The sequence below is a fragment of the Simochromis diagramma genome, unplaced genomic scaffold (assembly GCF_900408965.1).
Source record: "Simochromis diagramma unplaced genomic scaffold, fSimDia1.1 OVJJ01000344.1, whole genome shotgun sequence".
Classification (NCBI taxonomy): domain Eukaryota; kingdom Metazoa; phylum Chordata; class Actinopteri; order Cichliformes; family Cichlidae; genus Simochromis; species Simochromis diagramma.
In genome coordinates this window covers 1,243,785-1,259,494 of record NW_024387375.1, presented here as the reverse complement: position 1 = coordinate 1,259,494, position 15,710 = coordinate 1,243,785, and the positions used below count along the sequence as shown (strand labels likewise).

At 39.5% G+C, this 15,710-nt stretch overlaps 1 protein-coding gene across 1 annotated transcript; it reads left to right on the top strand.

The window, feature by feature from the left end:
- Positions 1-3,340: 3,340 nt before the first annotated feature.
- jam3a (junctional adhesion molecule 3a) lies at positions 3,341-15,710 on the top strand. Its single transcript, XM_040009402.1, has 9 exons — positions 3,341-3,546; positions 10,545-10,616; positions 10,726-10,839; positions 11,069-11,221; positions 12,342-12,544; positions 13,136-13,235; positions 14,246-14,375; positions 14,462-14,513; positions 14,603-15,710. The coding sequence occupies exons 1-9, from the start codon at positions 3,483-3,485 to the stop codon at positions 14,636-14,638; spliced, it is 924 nt and encodes a 307-aa protein (XP_039865336.1). The 5' UTR covers positions 3,341-3,482; the 3' UTR covers positions 14,639-15,710.

Here is a 15,710-nt window from a genome sequence, read left to right as displayed (position 1 = left end):
AAGGCACATTGTAACACTGGTTTTAGAAGCTGCTATAAGGAAGCTGTTATTATATACAGTATTTACACTTGAGGGACTAAAGTGCCTCCATTTGACTAACCATTTAAGTCTTGTAAGAAAAAATAGAAATCATGGACAAAGTAGTAAACAGTAAAATACATTATAGATGTACTGCATGCAGATTAATGCGGATCAACCATTATTAAAGGTTATAGTGCACGGCACATTGACTAAGGGGACTAACTAAAAAGATGTGATGTTTCTTGTGCTTTATTTCTGTTGCATTGAATGTAGTGGAGTTGTAGCTGAGAGATGCAGACAACAGTCAATAACAAAAGGCTTATTGTAGTTCAGAATTTTGTCTCTTATTCACAAAGGCCAAGGTTGGTCAATTTGGCCTCACAGATGAAGAGTCTTTACAGAATTTTCGCTGTACTACAAATAAAATATAAAAACCCTGAGGCTTCCGAGTATAATCAAAATGTTTAAAATCCAGAATGTGTGTATCAGGCGTTTATCCATTCAGCAGCAGTTTCTGTTTTTCATGATATACTGCAAAATGTCAAAACTCACAGGAAGGAGCGCAAAGCACCAACTAGAGAAAGAAATTTGCTCTTTTAATTCACTGTAGGTTTTACCTGCTGATATGCTTTAATATCCTGCGCTTATTTCAACCCCTTAAATAGCTTAGTTGGTGTTAGACCTGTCTATCAAGCTTGCACGAAGAGGGCTTGCGGATTTGAGACTGGAAAGACTGGGTGGATATTAAATCCAACTGCAGTGCATTATTCATAGCTTGGAAGATATATAATCACTGTGCAAATGATGCACGATGGCTCAAGCAAACAGCCACCGCCTTGTACAACAGCTACATAGCACAGATGCAGGTGCCAATGAGCAACACCTGTAATATGACTCACTGTCACACTGTGATGCTCTCGCTAATTTGGCTCTTTAATTAGTTGAAGCATGGCACATATTTTTTGCATTTCACTCAGAAAAATGAAGTCTTCACATTTTTTCTCAAAAAGGAAGATGACAAACCTGGATATTTCTTTGTAAAACAATCAAAATGTACAGTTTTGTCTGAGCTGCAACAAAAGGGCAGCCACGAAGAGCTTCTCAACAGAGGAATCATTGCCTAGCAACACTACCAACAGTGAAAGCAGGGCAGCATGGTCTGATGGAGCATGAGTATTCAAAGAGGGCAACAAGTTCATCTGTAATATGTTGCCTTTTTATGTCTTTTTTTCTTTCTTTCTTTTTCTTGTAGTGGGTGGACTACACGGTTGTATTCAGTGGGCTAAACCTTAACTGCATCAGAAGAGTTTCACATCATGTGACTGTGAAATTGTGGAAATGCAAAATATAATATATGCATACCTAATTATAGACCTTATGTCTACATACATGCTGTTGATCTTTGGATGAGTGAGATGTATTGGCAGATTATTATTTCTGGTTTCACACTGCCATCTACTGCTTTTTCCAGGAATCCAAGAAGCTGATATTTGTCAAAACAATTATAGGAAATACAACTCTATAAAAATCATATTAATAGAATCTTTATAGGACACTTTGATGTCGGGAATATAAAACAATTTATAGAGGACGCTGCAATCTTTTGAAATTGAAATAAAGATAAAAAAAAAGCACAAGGTTCTTTCTTAATAAATGTTGCATCATCAGTGATTTTTGTTATATTTGTTTTGGTGAGGATTCCTTTTGGGGGGGGGGCATCCTCTGCCTTTATGCCCTTGTAGTGTTGATTAATTGTTGCTGAAGACCTCAGCGTGGTCTTACAGGCAACTGTTTTCAGATAGATAGATAGATAGATAGATAGATAGATAGATAGATAGATAGATAGATAGATAGATAGATAGATAGATAGATAGATAGATAGATAGATAGATAGATAGATAGATAGATAGATAAATAGATAGAAAGTTTTCTCAGACTGTTTGCAGATCACTACTGCATGTATAGAAATCTCATTCTAACTGTCAAGCATGGTGGTGGAGCGATCATGATTTGGGCTTGTTTTGCTGCCACAGAACCAGACCATCTAGTCATGAACTCTGTATATTCAGTCCTCTATATACCAAACTATTCTAGAGTCCAACATAAGGCCTTCTGTCTGGCAGCTAAAGCTTGGGCACAATTCGGGTCATGCAACATGACAATGATCCCAAGCACAGAAGCAGATCTAAAACAGAATGGCCCAAAAACAAAAGAACCAAGGTGCTGCAATCAAATGCTGTGGTTGGACATTAAGAGAGCTGTGCATAAACAAATGCCCATAAACCTCAAAGAACTGAAGCAATGTTGTAATGAAGAGTGTGCCAAAATTCCTCCACAAGTCCCTTTAGGCCTGTAAAAACTCTCTTTTTCACATGTATGTGTCTCAGGTTTCCATCATAACGGTTCTTTAAAAATGTAAAAAATGTGTCATGGAAGCTAAATGAAAGTGTGAGAAGTCAAACTGATAGTTGACGCTATGGGTGGACCTTTAAATGACTTTGTTTTTTAAAAAATTTCTCATTCCAGTTTCGATGTCTATTCCATGCATAAAACAGAAGGATCAGTTCACTGTATTCAAATATCCAGACGACATACTCAACATCTTTAATACTCTTAACATTGAAAGTGATTGTCATAAATATACTCACACCTACTGTATCAAGGAAATTAAATAGAGAAATTTGATTTTTTTTTTCCATAGAAATAAATCAGTTTCTCATCCACTTTTGATGATCAAAACACTGACCTACATCCATCTTAAATCATCCTGATTATGCATTTCTCACTATTTTATCTTATATGAAAAAGAGGGACAGTCCTCACGTGCATACAGAAGAGAGCAGCGTTACAGGTTTATTTACAAGACTCTGATGCAATGATTGCCTTGTTCCCTCTCCTCTCTGATTCAGTTCAAACACCAATTACAATGTCAGCTCACTGGAGACTTTAGCATTAGTTGTACTTCTTATTCACACTGAACTGGGGAGAACAAAACAAAGCATCATCCGTAAAAGATTATATCCAGTCTGTTAATCTGCATCGGCATCCTTTTCTTGTAATTTCTGATCATGTATATAATGCGTCTGTCTGTCAGCATGAGCAAGAGATCTCAAAATGCTGTTTGATTTTCAGCTGTTATATGTTTCTTTTAATAAAGGGGAAAAAATCTTCCCTATTATGGTCTTTTAAGGTCCCAAAAAGAAAAATAACCACTAGAGGGCGTAGGTCGCCACTTTCCCACGAGAACATACGGTCAGAATTGTGCGTCTGTGTGTGGAGGAGGAGGTGGAGGGCATGTTTGGCACCGCCTACCGCCTGTCAGACTGCGTTCAGGGCGCAACCCCACACAGCAGCCCTTGTAGCTATGGAAACTCGTCGATGGCAACATCCACCAGTCTTTTGTGCCCTCATCCTCCTCTTACCTCTCAGAGGTGCTGAGTGTGTGCAGCTGTAACCGATAAATGATACGCTGCAAGATGGCGATTGCGCGACTCGTAGCCTGTTTTGTGCTTTACAGCAGCCTAGGTGAGTTTCCCCCCGCTTATTCACAAAGCTATTATCATATCGGAGTCGGCGAGGTGCGACTACAGTCAAGTTAAATCCGAGCTGTAGCGGTTCTGTCAGCGCTACGAGCCGACAAGGACGTTTTTTAACGTTAGCTTGACGTGTAAACGGGCTGGGAAATGTCAGGAAAACGTTTTTGTTGTGTTTTGTGGCGTTTTAACAGCCTGCTCATTATCGATTGAAGATTGCATTTGATTGTTTTACGCTTGAGCAAACCTCACATCCGAGCTGGAAAATGACGTAGTTGTCAGAGCACCCTTGACGTTTTGAATTTTTTTTTTTACGTGATTTTAAAAACGTGTAACCTAGCCTAGAAATCATACATATTGCACGCTCACTTGTCGACTAATTTCTAAAGAAATTTCCAGAATACAAACAATGCAAATGTTACTTTAGTATAAAAAGACGGCAGCCACATGGTGGAGACCTGTGGTACACAGAAACACGGGCCTGTGAATAATATATATTTAAAATGCTTTGTCTTTTTGGTTGTTGCATATATGTATATGCATCATATACATTTGAGGCTGCTTGAATTTCATTTTATTGTAGTTTGACCTCTCCTGATCACGTGGTGATTGATCGATAGTGATGGTGAGTGGGGTGCCATGAGTGAGGCAGGTCGAGGGCAGCGGTGACAAGATGATGTGCAGCAGCAACAGCTAGAGATTTGTGGCGATCAGCTGATGCTGGGTGGTTGCGTCGGCTAATTGGCTGCGGGTGGGTGCACCACTAAGTGTTGAACTTTTCACCCAGGTCCTCTGCAAGCAGTAAATCAAATGACTAAGCGGAGATGACAGGCAGAGGTTCATTTGTTATGCTCTCAAGTTTTGGTTGTAAAAACTCCGAGCTGTGTGTGAATGTAGCTCACGATTTGGTTTATGTTCTGACCTTGAGCTTTAGGGTGCTGTCATGTTTGAATAATGAAAATGAATCGTTATTCAAACGTTTTGCATTTAGCATATTGTGATTCATGCTGCATATAACTGGAACGCACTGATGTGTAAAGCTGAATTATTTTAAGTTAAGGTAAAAATAGATGCCTTCTTGTGATTCTGATGTGCAGAAAATTGGATGTAATTCTTACATTGTTCATTTTTTCCCCTTTATGCTGAAAGAAAATTGAAAAGTTAAAAAAAGAAATGCTATTTCTGAGATTTTCCGGACTCAGAATTGGGCTTTGGACATTATGAATGAGACTTTGCATTAAAAATAAAAATCTGTAATCATTTGCTCATCAGCCACTTTGTTAGGTACAACAGGTAACTCAAATAGCTATTTAGCCAGTCACATGGCACAGTCTATTTATGCATGTAGAAATGGTCAAGACAACATGCTGAAGTTTAAACTGAACTGCGACATCATTGTTGATGGCTGACGGGTTTGTCTGAGTATTTCAGAAACTGTTGATCCACTGGAAATCTCCCATGAAACCCCCTCTGGGGTTTACTATAAAAGATAAGATATCCAGTAAGCAGCAGTTATCTGGTTGAAAATGCTTTGTTGATGCCAGAGGTCAGAGGAGAATGGCCAAACTGCTTTGAGTTGATAAGAAGATAAATATAAGTAAGTAATGAGGACACCCAAAAGAGCATTCTGAATGCAAAACATGTTGAACCTCAAAGCAGATGGACTACAGCAGCAGAAGATCACACCATGTGCCACCCCTGTCAGCTAAGAACAGGAAATGGATAAGTTCACCAAAACTGTACAGGAGAAGCTTGGAAAAATGTTTACTGATTTGATCTGATGATGGTAGAGTCTGAATTTGGTGTAAGCAACCAGGAAGCATGGATCCATCCTTATATCACTATTCAGGCTGCTGCTGTTGGTGTAATGGTGTTGGAGATGTTTTCTGGGCTCAGTTTTGGCTGCTTAATACCAAGTTTGCGTGATTTAAATGCCTCAGCCTGCCTGTGTAGTTTTAACAATGTCCACCCTTCATGACCACAGTGTACTCATCTTCTCAAACCGGCTTCTTGAACATGACAATGACTTCACCATACTTAAATGGCCTCTGCACTCACCAGATCTCAAGAGCTTGTCTCAGTGAATGCCTTTGAACGGGAGGTACAGATCACGGCAACTGCGTGATGCTATCATGTCAGCATGCTCCAAAATATCTGATTCCCCCACCTTGTTGAACATATGCCTTGAAGAATTAAAGCATTCCTAAAAGTAAAAAAGGTCCAACCTGGTATGAGCAAAGCGTACCTAATGAATTGGCCGTTGAGTTTTTGTGTTAGGATTTCATTAAATGCTAATTGTCTTGAATGATTGTTCAGGAGCAATTGATACATTTTTCTGTCAATACATGATAAAAAACTGCTAGATTCCCATTTCCCACACAGCACAAAAATGTATTCACTTTGCTTTTTCCAAGTTCATAAAGTTTACAATCATATATTCACATATGAGAGGTAGGAACCAGAGGATATCTGGTATTTTAGTGTTTAACACACGTTCTATCAAATATGAACATTGTTGGCGTTGCTGTTTTATGTAATTTAAGCTGCGTTGTTATAGGTTGCGAAAAATGAGTTTATTTTATCTGCCTTGTGCTTTATTGGGACTTCATTTATATTTCATCTGTCTGAGGTGCTGCAGTCATTGTGTCACGTGCGTAGCTTGAATGAACAGTTTATTTCCTCCCAGTTCTTATAACAACATAACCAGCTTAATCAAATCTGCTTGAGCGTTGAGTTGTTCTGTTACGCAGTCACTCCAGTATGCTGTAAATCCCAGTGGGCCTCCTCGTTCCATCCACTGTCTTCGGCATATTTGCTGCGACTGCACTGGAATGTCTGGGAAAAAGCTTTTTATAGATTCACTGGATCAACAACTTTTTGTTGCAGGGACAGGGATGGGTGGTTGTTTTCATATTTAGAGCGTAAGAGGATTGCTGAATGTGGCTATTTAAAAGCCAGTTTCTCTCAGAACTGACTATAGACCTACTTTGTCTTTGCATTAGAATGACAGAGGGATTAAAAATGAGCCCCTGTTTGCTTTCCAGCAAGCGCTGAGATTATTTTCATAATTCAGAAACATTGTCTTCTCTTCAGCCTGCACCGTGTCACGGGGGAAGGGAGGCCACCAAACATTGTTGTCTGCGTGCTTTTATTTTAAGCTCGCATTAGTAATTAGTTATACATTGTCATGTTAATTGACTGTGGTTACTCTTTCCCACGTCCTACATTTTGCATTATTTGGAAGAGAGATGAGAAAAACCTTTAATAACATCCTGTTAACGCCGTTCCTGCTTGTACAACCGGTGCGCACTGATTCTAGATTTTGTTCGCCCCAGATAATAAAGGCTAAAAACTTGTTTTTCACCATGGTTTTTGTTCAGATGAACACGGGAGATGTATCCTCTAAGGAGATTTTGTCAGCGTTACAACATACTTATGAAAACAGATGAACTCGAGCAGATCTGTTTCCTGTAAACTTTGAAAAGCACGTCACACACGGCCGTGTTGCAACCCATAACACTGCGAAAGCAGTTGTTTTCTCTTACGTGATACTTTGAGTCTGCAGTGTGATTGCAGCTGCAGATTTAATTAAATGTTCCAGTATTTGAAAGAGCTTTTGTTTTTCTTTCTTTCTTTCTTTTTTTCAAAAATATCGTTCCTCAAAACGAGTACCTCGCAGATCTGGAAGAAGCAGTTCAAAGGGCATTTTGAAGGGTCAGTACGTGCGTATGTCGAGGGAGCTTCAGTTGGACGGGCCTTCGTCGCGTCTCTCGGGATGTCCAGTCACTGCTGTGGTAAAAATAGCCCTTCATGTACAGGGTGGGAAAGTCAGCAGCAGAGACGGAAGCTGAGACCTGCGAGTCAGATCTCATCACTGTCCGCAGCTGTGCTTATAAGACCGGATGCTTTGGTTGGACCCATGTTTCCATCACTTGAAGGCTATATGCTCGCTCTCCCTTTGGCTCCCAGTCACAATGTACAACTCAGGGACGCCCGTGTCCTAACAAGGCTGCTCAAATCCCTCGGAGTTAGTCAGAGTGCACGCTGCCTCGGGAAAACAGGAGGGATGTCTTGTCGTATTCAGGGGCGGCTCAGATTATTATTGTCTAATTTCAGCCTCTATTTGAAACCCTAACTACTGCCCCCACTGGGAGCGTGATTGCCTTCATTACTCAGCATGGGTGCTGTTCGTTGTGCGTGTACTCAGTAATTACTGCATTTGGAACAAAAAATGTTGACTATAGGGTACCAAGGGAAGGTAGAAACCTACTTATTTAGCCTTAGCAAAGACTGTTGAATTATTTGTGTTTGCCGAGCAGTAATTTTCACATTTCCTTAATTCGATGTCACACTGCACACCCGTCTCGTCCCCAGATTCCCGTATTTTCCACTTAAATTGGCATTCGGCGGGCCCAAATTGAACAAAACTTGTGAATTACGCCTCTCGCCGTTATAATCTGACATTTGCAAAATAACACTGATTGCTTTCAGCATTTCGCTCAAGCACTGAACTTAAAATAAGCGCGTCTCATGTGTTGTGTTTGTGCCAGAGGGAAACGAAGATGGTTGATTAAGTATGGTTCAAATGTGAGCTCATTCCCGCTGTGAAGTTATTCTTGTGCTTCTGATTTGATTTGTTTGGGGATCTTGATAAATGATTTATTTCGCAACCTCAGTATAAATTAGTATTATGATTTAGCAAAGGAGCTAGCCCTGAAAAAATACAAAAAAATGTACATGTACTTCTAGTAATATAATATACTATATACTAGATGTACATTATAATAATATAATGTAATTCTAGTAATATTTTAGTGTGTATGGTTTTTAAACGATGTGTAAAAGTGGATGAACTGCGCACCCCTTCTCTAAACCAGTATTTTTTTTTCTTCAGTGAGTAAACGCTTTAATAGTACACTGCACCAAATACTGAAATGACTTGGGGGCTTTCTGGTCTACTGGGTGACACATCATTGACCATTTCCAGCTATTCCTCAGGGGCGCATCGTCATCCATAATATCGTGATATGTAGTGAACTAGTGATGCAAACTATCTCTGCAGCTGTGTTTTTGTCAGAAATCAATATAAAGATATCATCTCTAACTCCCCCTTTTTTAATAGTTAATGTCCCCAGAAAGGTTTCCAGTGTAACGGTCGCTTAAAAAAAGAAATTAAAAACTTGCATTCAGTTCAATTAAATTGTATTTATATAGCACCAAATCACAACAGCAGTCACCTGTTGTAAGGTAAAGACTCCACAATAATACAGAGGAAACCCCAACAATTAAACGACACTCTTTGATCGAGCATGTGACTGTGGAAAGAGAGAACAGGAAGAAAACTCTGTTATGTGTGTCTTATTATGATCAACTAATATAACCATATGTGCATTAACTACACTCACTTGTAATGGCTAAAGGACATCCCTGTTGCTGGTGATGAGCTGGGGGGTAAACATTTGGAGGGCCAACCACACTCAAACTTGCAGCCAGTTAAAAATTGCTGGTTAACCTGGTAACCTGACATGCAGGTGAGGGTACTGTGCAAGAGAAGCACACACAGAAGATGGGAACAGCAGGCTGTGCACAAATTTGAACATAAGCTCTAGGCTGGAAAAGTGAGGCCAGAGGAAAATCTGCTTCAAATCTGCTTCCATTCTTTCTCCGGGATTTTCTCCTGGTTGCAAAAAGAAAGTAAAATTACTGGAGTGCTGACATGACCTATGACCTCAGTAAACACTTTCCTGAATGTTCTGTCTTAGTTTCACATCCTTTTGAAAACAAAAGAACAAGTTAGGCTTGCTTTTGCAGTTACCAAGTTGCTACTAGGGATGCATGCGACTACTTGATTACACATTAAAATGTTCTGCCTCTTGCTAGTTGGTACCAAAGATACTAGTTAGCTAAGTTACTTATTTGGTTTTTATTATTAAGCAGTGGCAGCTCCATCCCGGTGAGAAATGTTGTGACGCCACCAGCCACAAACCAGGGCTGTGGTTTGTTGGTACTGTGACATTAAGTACTGTGACTGTTATATATGGCACAGTGTCCAACAGATTTACATTTAAAACTCAACTTGATTATCAAGACATGTGATTAGCGGTTTCAAATAGCTCTCAAATACATGTGCAGTTATTGTATGGCTAATATTTAACCTCATCCATTAGATTCACTTCAGTTCTGAATGTTCTCTGAGGGTTGACTTTTTCTCTTGTTTAAATAACTAGCAAATTAGTTACCAGGAGCATCCTTAGTTACTACTGTATGTGAGTGTGTAGCTTGAGACTACAACATAGGAATTCAGTGAGGTTACAGTGGCAACATCCATCTTCTATATACAGTTAATGTTTGGAGCCTTTCTGTTATAAAACAACCAGTGTGAAATAAAGTCAATATAGCAACTGTCATGTTTGCTAATGGATAAAGCCTGTGTGTCATTTACTTGGTCTGAGCCGGCTGTGCTGCAGTACTAAACACAAATCCTTTTATTCTGTCCTGCAACTTATTACAAGAGCATTGCTGATCCTTGGTAACTGAGCTAAAGTGACTTTGGCTCTTGTCTGCTCGCTTACTTACATTGTCTGCTGCATTCTCGGTCTGGATTTCATCTTGCGCAGGATTAAAGCTGACAACAACAGCAACAACAAAAAATGGGTCACTATCCAAATATTTACAGAGTCCTTCGTGTCAAATCTCTGTTTTCTTTCATTATCATTTACAACTAGCTCTGGTCTCTTCCATCGACTCATCATAAGTCACGTTATTATCCAATTAAACGCCACAAATAATTCAAGTTAAATGTTAATGACAGTATATTTCTACAAGGAGTTCATTAAAAATATGTGGCACACTTATGTCAGCTATATTTGTCGGTCTAATCCAGTGTTTATTAGGCAACATGCCCGGTTTATAATGTCTGCTAATGAAAATGCTCGCGTGTCCAATCAGGGTTACTCAGCGTTTACTGCCTGTGTTTTTTTTTCTCCACAGGTCACATTCCATCATCACTTGGGGTAATCCTCCGGACCACGGACAAGATTGTTTGGGCAAATGAGTTTGAGCGTGAGTTGCTCGAAAATCACACTAACCTATTTAACCAAAGTACCGTTTCTTTTTTCCAGATTTAGCCTGCATCTCTCTCATGCTGTCATGCGTTCTGTTTTCTTCCCAGCCATCGAACTGACCTGCTTAATAGAGTCCATCTCGACAAACAACCCAAGGATCGAGTGGAAAAAGATTAAAAATGGTGTTCCCAGTTATGTGTACTTTCAAAACAAGATAGCAGGTAAACCTCTTGGAAACTGTCTTTTAGAGAAACCAGTAGAGCACAGTGTTTCAAAGCAAAGTCGCAGCACTCAAAGCTTAGCTGAGTGAATGCTACCTTGAAAGACCTTGGCTCAGAATTCTGTTTTTAAGCCGTGAAGTCACGCTGTGTATTTGAATGAGCAATTGTAAAGTGTTTTTCCCCCCCCCCCCCCCCCCCATCTCTCTCTCTTTCTGTCGTTCTCCAAAAGGGGACTTGGAGAACAGAGCTCAGCTCAGAGAGCCGGCCAACATTCTGATCTTCAACGCCACTCGATCAGACACAGCAGAGTACCGCTGCGAGGTGGCCGCCATCGATGATCAAAGGGACTTTGATGAAATACTTATTAGTCTTGCAGTAAGAGGTATGGAGAGCAGAGCTAAAAGTCACTGCATGTCTATATCGTCAACCCTCTAAAGTTCTAATCACACTTTGTTCTTATGATCGAATAGATATTAAGATTATGTGGCAGTTTATACATTTTACACTCAATTTACTTCTGAAATATAAAGCTACATCATGATTGCTGTCACTGTGAGGTTGCCATGCATCTAACCGTTGCCTTTGAGGTGCTGGTAGATTAAGCTAGTGGCCTGCTGGGACAGCAATCACAACCATTTAACACCCACTTACATAAATCACTCGGGATATCTGGGGCTTGTGGCGACGTTATAACAATTCCAACTTTAACCTTACGTATCACTTGATGACAGTTCTCTTTGTCACCATACAGTGGCTGAGAACACACTTCACCTCAGGGAGTCGCAGACTTGTCTTTAGACACGGAGCCTGTTGCAGACCCTGGCCTGCACACAGAGAAACACAAAAAACGAGTACCAGCAGTGTTTGCTGTATGTGGCATAACCACTGCCTGTATATAAAATGTGCACCACTATGGACTCTATGGACAATAACCCTGTGTGTCTGAAAAGTGAAGCCAGTGTGGATGCTCTTTAAACCTGCATTCTTTATAGTGACCAGCAGGTGGCAACACCTCTGGTTGCAAACAGATTGTGTGGGAGTCAATGAGGAAATCACCCACTTGCTCTTTGAGCTCAGTCAACAGTTTCCTGATTAATTTTATGGACGTATTTGCTACTTTTAAATCCTGGCCAGCAAAGTATGTTGTTCATTCTATAAATTATGATTTCATTAAGATGAAAATTGACAATAATAAGGCAGATCTAACTGTTTCTCAGTTAGATCACTCACTCATGACCTCTGGTTTCAAAACACAAAATATTGAATTCAAGGCATAAAGACAGAGACTGTAGAAGCGACATCTATCACGTGTCCATCTTTTATGTTCAGCGTGTGAACATAAATACTTTAGAACAGTCTAAAGGTTGTGGGGAAACTCAACACACTTCCTGATGAAATGTTATCCTTTAGCCATTTAGTAAGTAAAAGTATCGTTTTCAGCAGTGTGTAAATGCTACACAACATTCAGCAGCCTGATGTGAATCTGTGCTTTTTGTGTGTAGTGAAACCTGTTGTACCACGGTGCAGCGTGCCAGAGGCCGTCACAGTGGGAACATCAACAGAGCTGCGATGTCTGGAAAATGAGGGCTTTCCCGCTCCTCAGTACCGTTGGTTTCACAACAATGAAGAGCTTCCACAGGATCCCAAAAACAGCGCAAAGTTTGCCAACTCTTCCTACAGCATCAACCCCGACACCGGAGGCCTGGTACAAAAATGACAAGCATCCTGTTGTTGCTACATTTATGGCTTTATCATTTCAGTTCCTATTGTCTGTGCAAAATATCTCTTGAGGCACGGCAGCACTCAGTATTTACTATTATTCTTGTTAAATGAACAGATGCAAACTTCTTCTCCCTGCTTGTCTGTTCTGTTTGTAGACAGGACTCATTAGTGCCGAGTATTCTCTGTCAGAGCTTATCTAATGTAAATGTTACCCGCTTAATCTAAATAAAACCTTAAGCATTATATGACTAAGAGCAGGATTAACCCTCGTGTGTAAAAAGAGCCAGTAAGAACACTTATCCAAAACCTGGCATATGGAACAAGGATAATGTTGCATTTAAAGCCAAACTGATGTGTTTCCAGGTAAAAGTTTAACATCTGGCAGAAATTTAACCATGTTATAAAACATAGGGCGATGCCCTCTAATCTAAAATCTTACAGTAGTATTAAAAGCAGCCCGTAAATCCATCTGAAGGCCAAAATGTCGCTATATTCAACCACAGCCAGACATCCTATTGTTGTCAGTTTGTCTGCGTGTCAGTGCACTGACAGTTTTCTAAAAATGTCTCCACAGAAATTTCGAAGGGTCAGGAAGGAGGACGCGGGGGAGTACTACTGCCAGGCAAAGAATGATGCGGGGCATGCACAGTGTCCCACGCAAATAATGGAAGTCTGTGAGTGACATTCACACCAGCCAAGCAGGTCTTTTGACAGCACTTTAAGCCAAAAGCAAAATCAGACACGTTCACTCTCAAGTTTCAAGTTAACACGGGCAAAGAGAAAAAGTATGAAATAACAGAAGGAAGCTAAAACATATGAACACAGACAGGACAAGACAGGCGCGACTTCACATGTAGGAATGAAATAAACTTTATCTCAAAGCAAACATAACAATATTTTTCATTAATTTTACCCCAAGCACCACTGTTCCCACTAAATATTATATAAACTATTTGAAGGCCAAGCATACTTTGTGCTTATAACTGCCAATTGAAGGCAGCTAAGGGAAACTAATTCCCTCTGCTGAGCGTCATCCCTTTGCAACGAACTGGATGCAGGAAAGCTCCGGCTGTCCAGGTCAGTCTGATCCCAGCACCTCGCTGGGAAGCAACAGTTTCAGACACCCATGCCCCTGATATGCTAACATGCCCATGACAGCGTATTCTGCTGCCAGAACATGAAGCAGAAAGGATAAAGCAGCTGTCCACACAGTTAAAGTGTTTTTGCACACTATAGGCATTCATTTTGTTGTAGGAGTTGTTCATTTTTGAACATTTGAACATTTTTATAGAAAAAATAATGGAATAAAAAACAAAAGACATTCACCATAATTCATGTAAAAAATCTAATTCGTTATTTTTATCACATTTATTATTAAATGTCAAAATTTGTTACTGTACATCATCTGAATTCTTCCTATTTAATGTGATAAGCAGGCAGACAAAGTTTGTTTTTATTTGTTTCATTGTTTGGTGTCTTGACTTGGTGTATTTAATGAACATGAAATTCGTCTTATTTTCATCGAAGCCAATAACAATTAATTGAGGATTTTAGGAGTGTGGCAATTACACAAGATATACATAAAAATGAAAATGCAGCAATGATATAAGTCATGGTTATAGGCTATCGATATGTCTCAGGCCACGTAACTCTCTCATGAGCACTTCTCTGTGCCCTGTTGCAGATGACGTTGACATCCTGGGGATTTTCCTCAAGGTGTTTGGTGCTGTGATTGCGTTCTTATGCTTGGCGGTTTCCATTTGTCATTCCTTCAGACGTGGATGCTTCCACAAAAAAGGCCACAATGAAAATAAGTGAGTACAGTCTGCAGCTCTGATGAAAGGATACAAAATCCTGACTTTTTTTTTTTTTTAATGCATTCTGTTTCACTTTATTTCAGCTACAATTGGCCTGCACAGAATAGCAGTGTTGAGTATGGAGACGCGGATGAGGTAAACTTACAAAGCACGCCGCGTTCATTGGAAGTCAAATCCAAAAAAAAGAAAATCTAAGGTAACTTCCTACTTCCTGTTTTTCACAGGGTCATTTCCGCCACAAGTCTTCCTTCGTTATTTGACAGCCGACACGGAGGACGCGATGTAACCACGACGAAGTAAACTTGCAACAATGATGCTCCACTTGGTAAAGTTTGGAGTCTAACATGGCACATTATTCTCTGATGCACATCAAAATCAAATCAGCCGACTTGCCAAAGTAATTTTAATATCATTTTGTGGCACTTGGTTGAGTTTTGCAATGCCACAGATTTTTTTGTTGTTGTTTATTAATATTAAATTCCATGAAAATATTTGGTTTTTACATATTTTTCTCATTTTATACTCAACATAAAGCTACTGTACAATAAAACGATTTCAAAGCTGTGGAGGTCGATGTTTATATCACAGTGTCATCACAAAGGTTACTGTAAACTACATTCCCTCACTGTTTTTGGACAAATCCTCTTTTATAGCTCTTCAATTTTTTACAGTGGACGTAAATTGTTTACTTCATCCTTGTTCTTAGTTTGTTTCACATGCAGAGGACGAAACATGTTTTTGTACATACTGTAGTTAAACAGGCAATAAGTAGCAGGCTGCAAAAGGCTCATGAGCTGACTAGAAGGCACAATTTAATAGCCTATGACTATATTTACAAATGAAAACAAACATGTACAAGTACAGAATAAAGTGTGAATTTTAACACCATATATTCCAATATGCTGCAAACTCAATATGTACTATAAAGGTGGTGTTGATGATTTCTTGGAGTGCTGTTTCTGTGTATAAGTGACCTTTTGTGCTTTACTAATTATTTTGTGAGTATTGGACATATTGTCCAGGTTTGACTCAGTATTATAAATGTACATACATGCATATACTTTTTGGAGCTTTTAATTTGAATGCGTAGCACTCCATACCTTATTGTAAATATTGCAATAAACTGTTTATTGGAAATACATTTACAGTATTCACTGTTCAGTGTGTATCTGCAGTGTTGAGCCTGTCAGTAACAACAGTGTGTCATTTTAGACATTAGTGTCAAAGATGTGTGTAACAACTCAGGAACTGTTGTACAATGTCCACTGTTCATTTGATATTAATGTTATACGTTAATGTTATTTTGTTACTATTAAATATATTTCAGCTGAA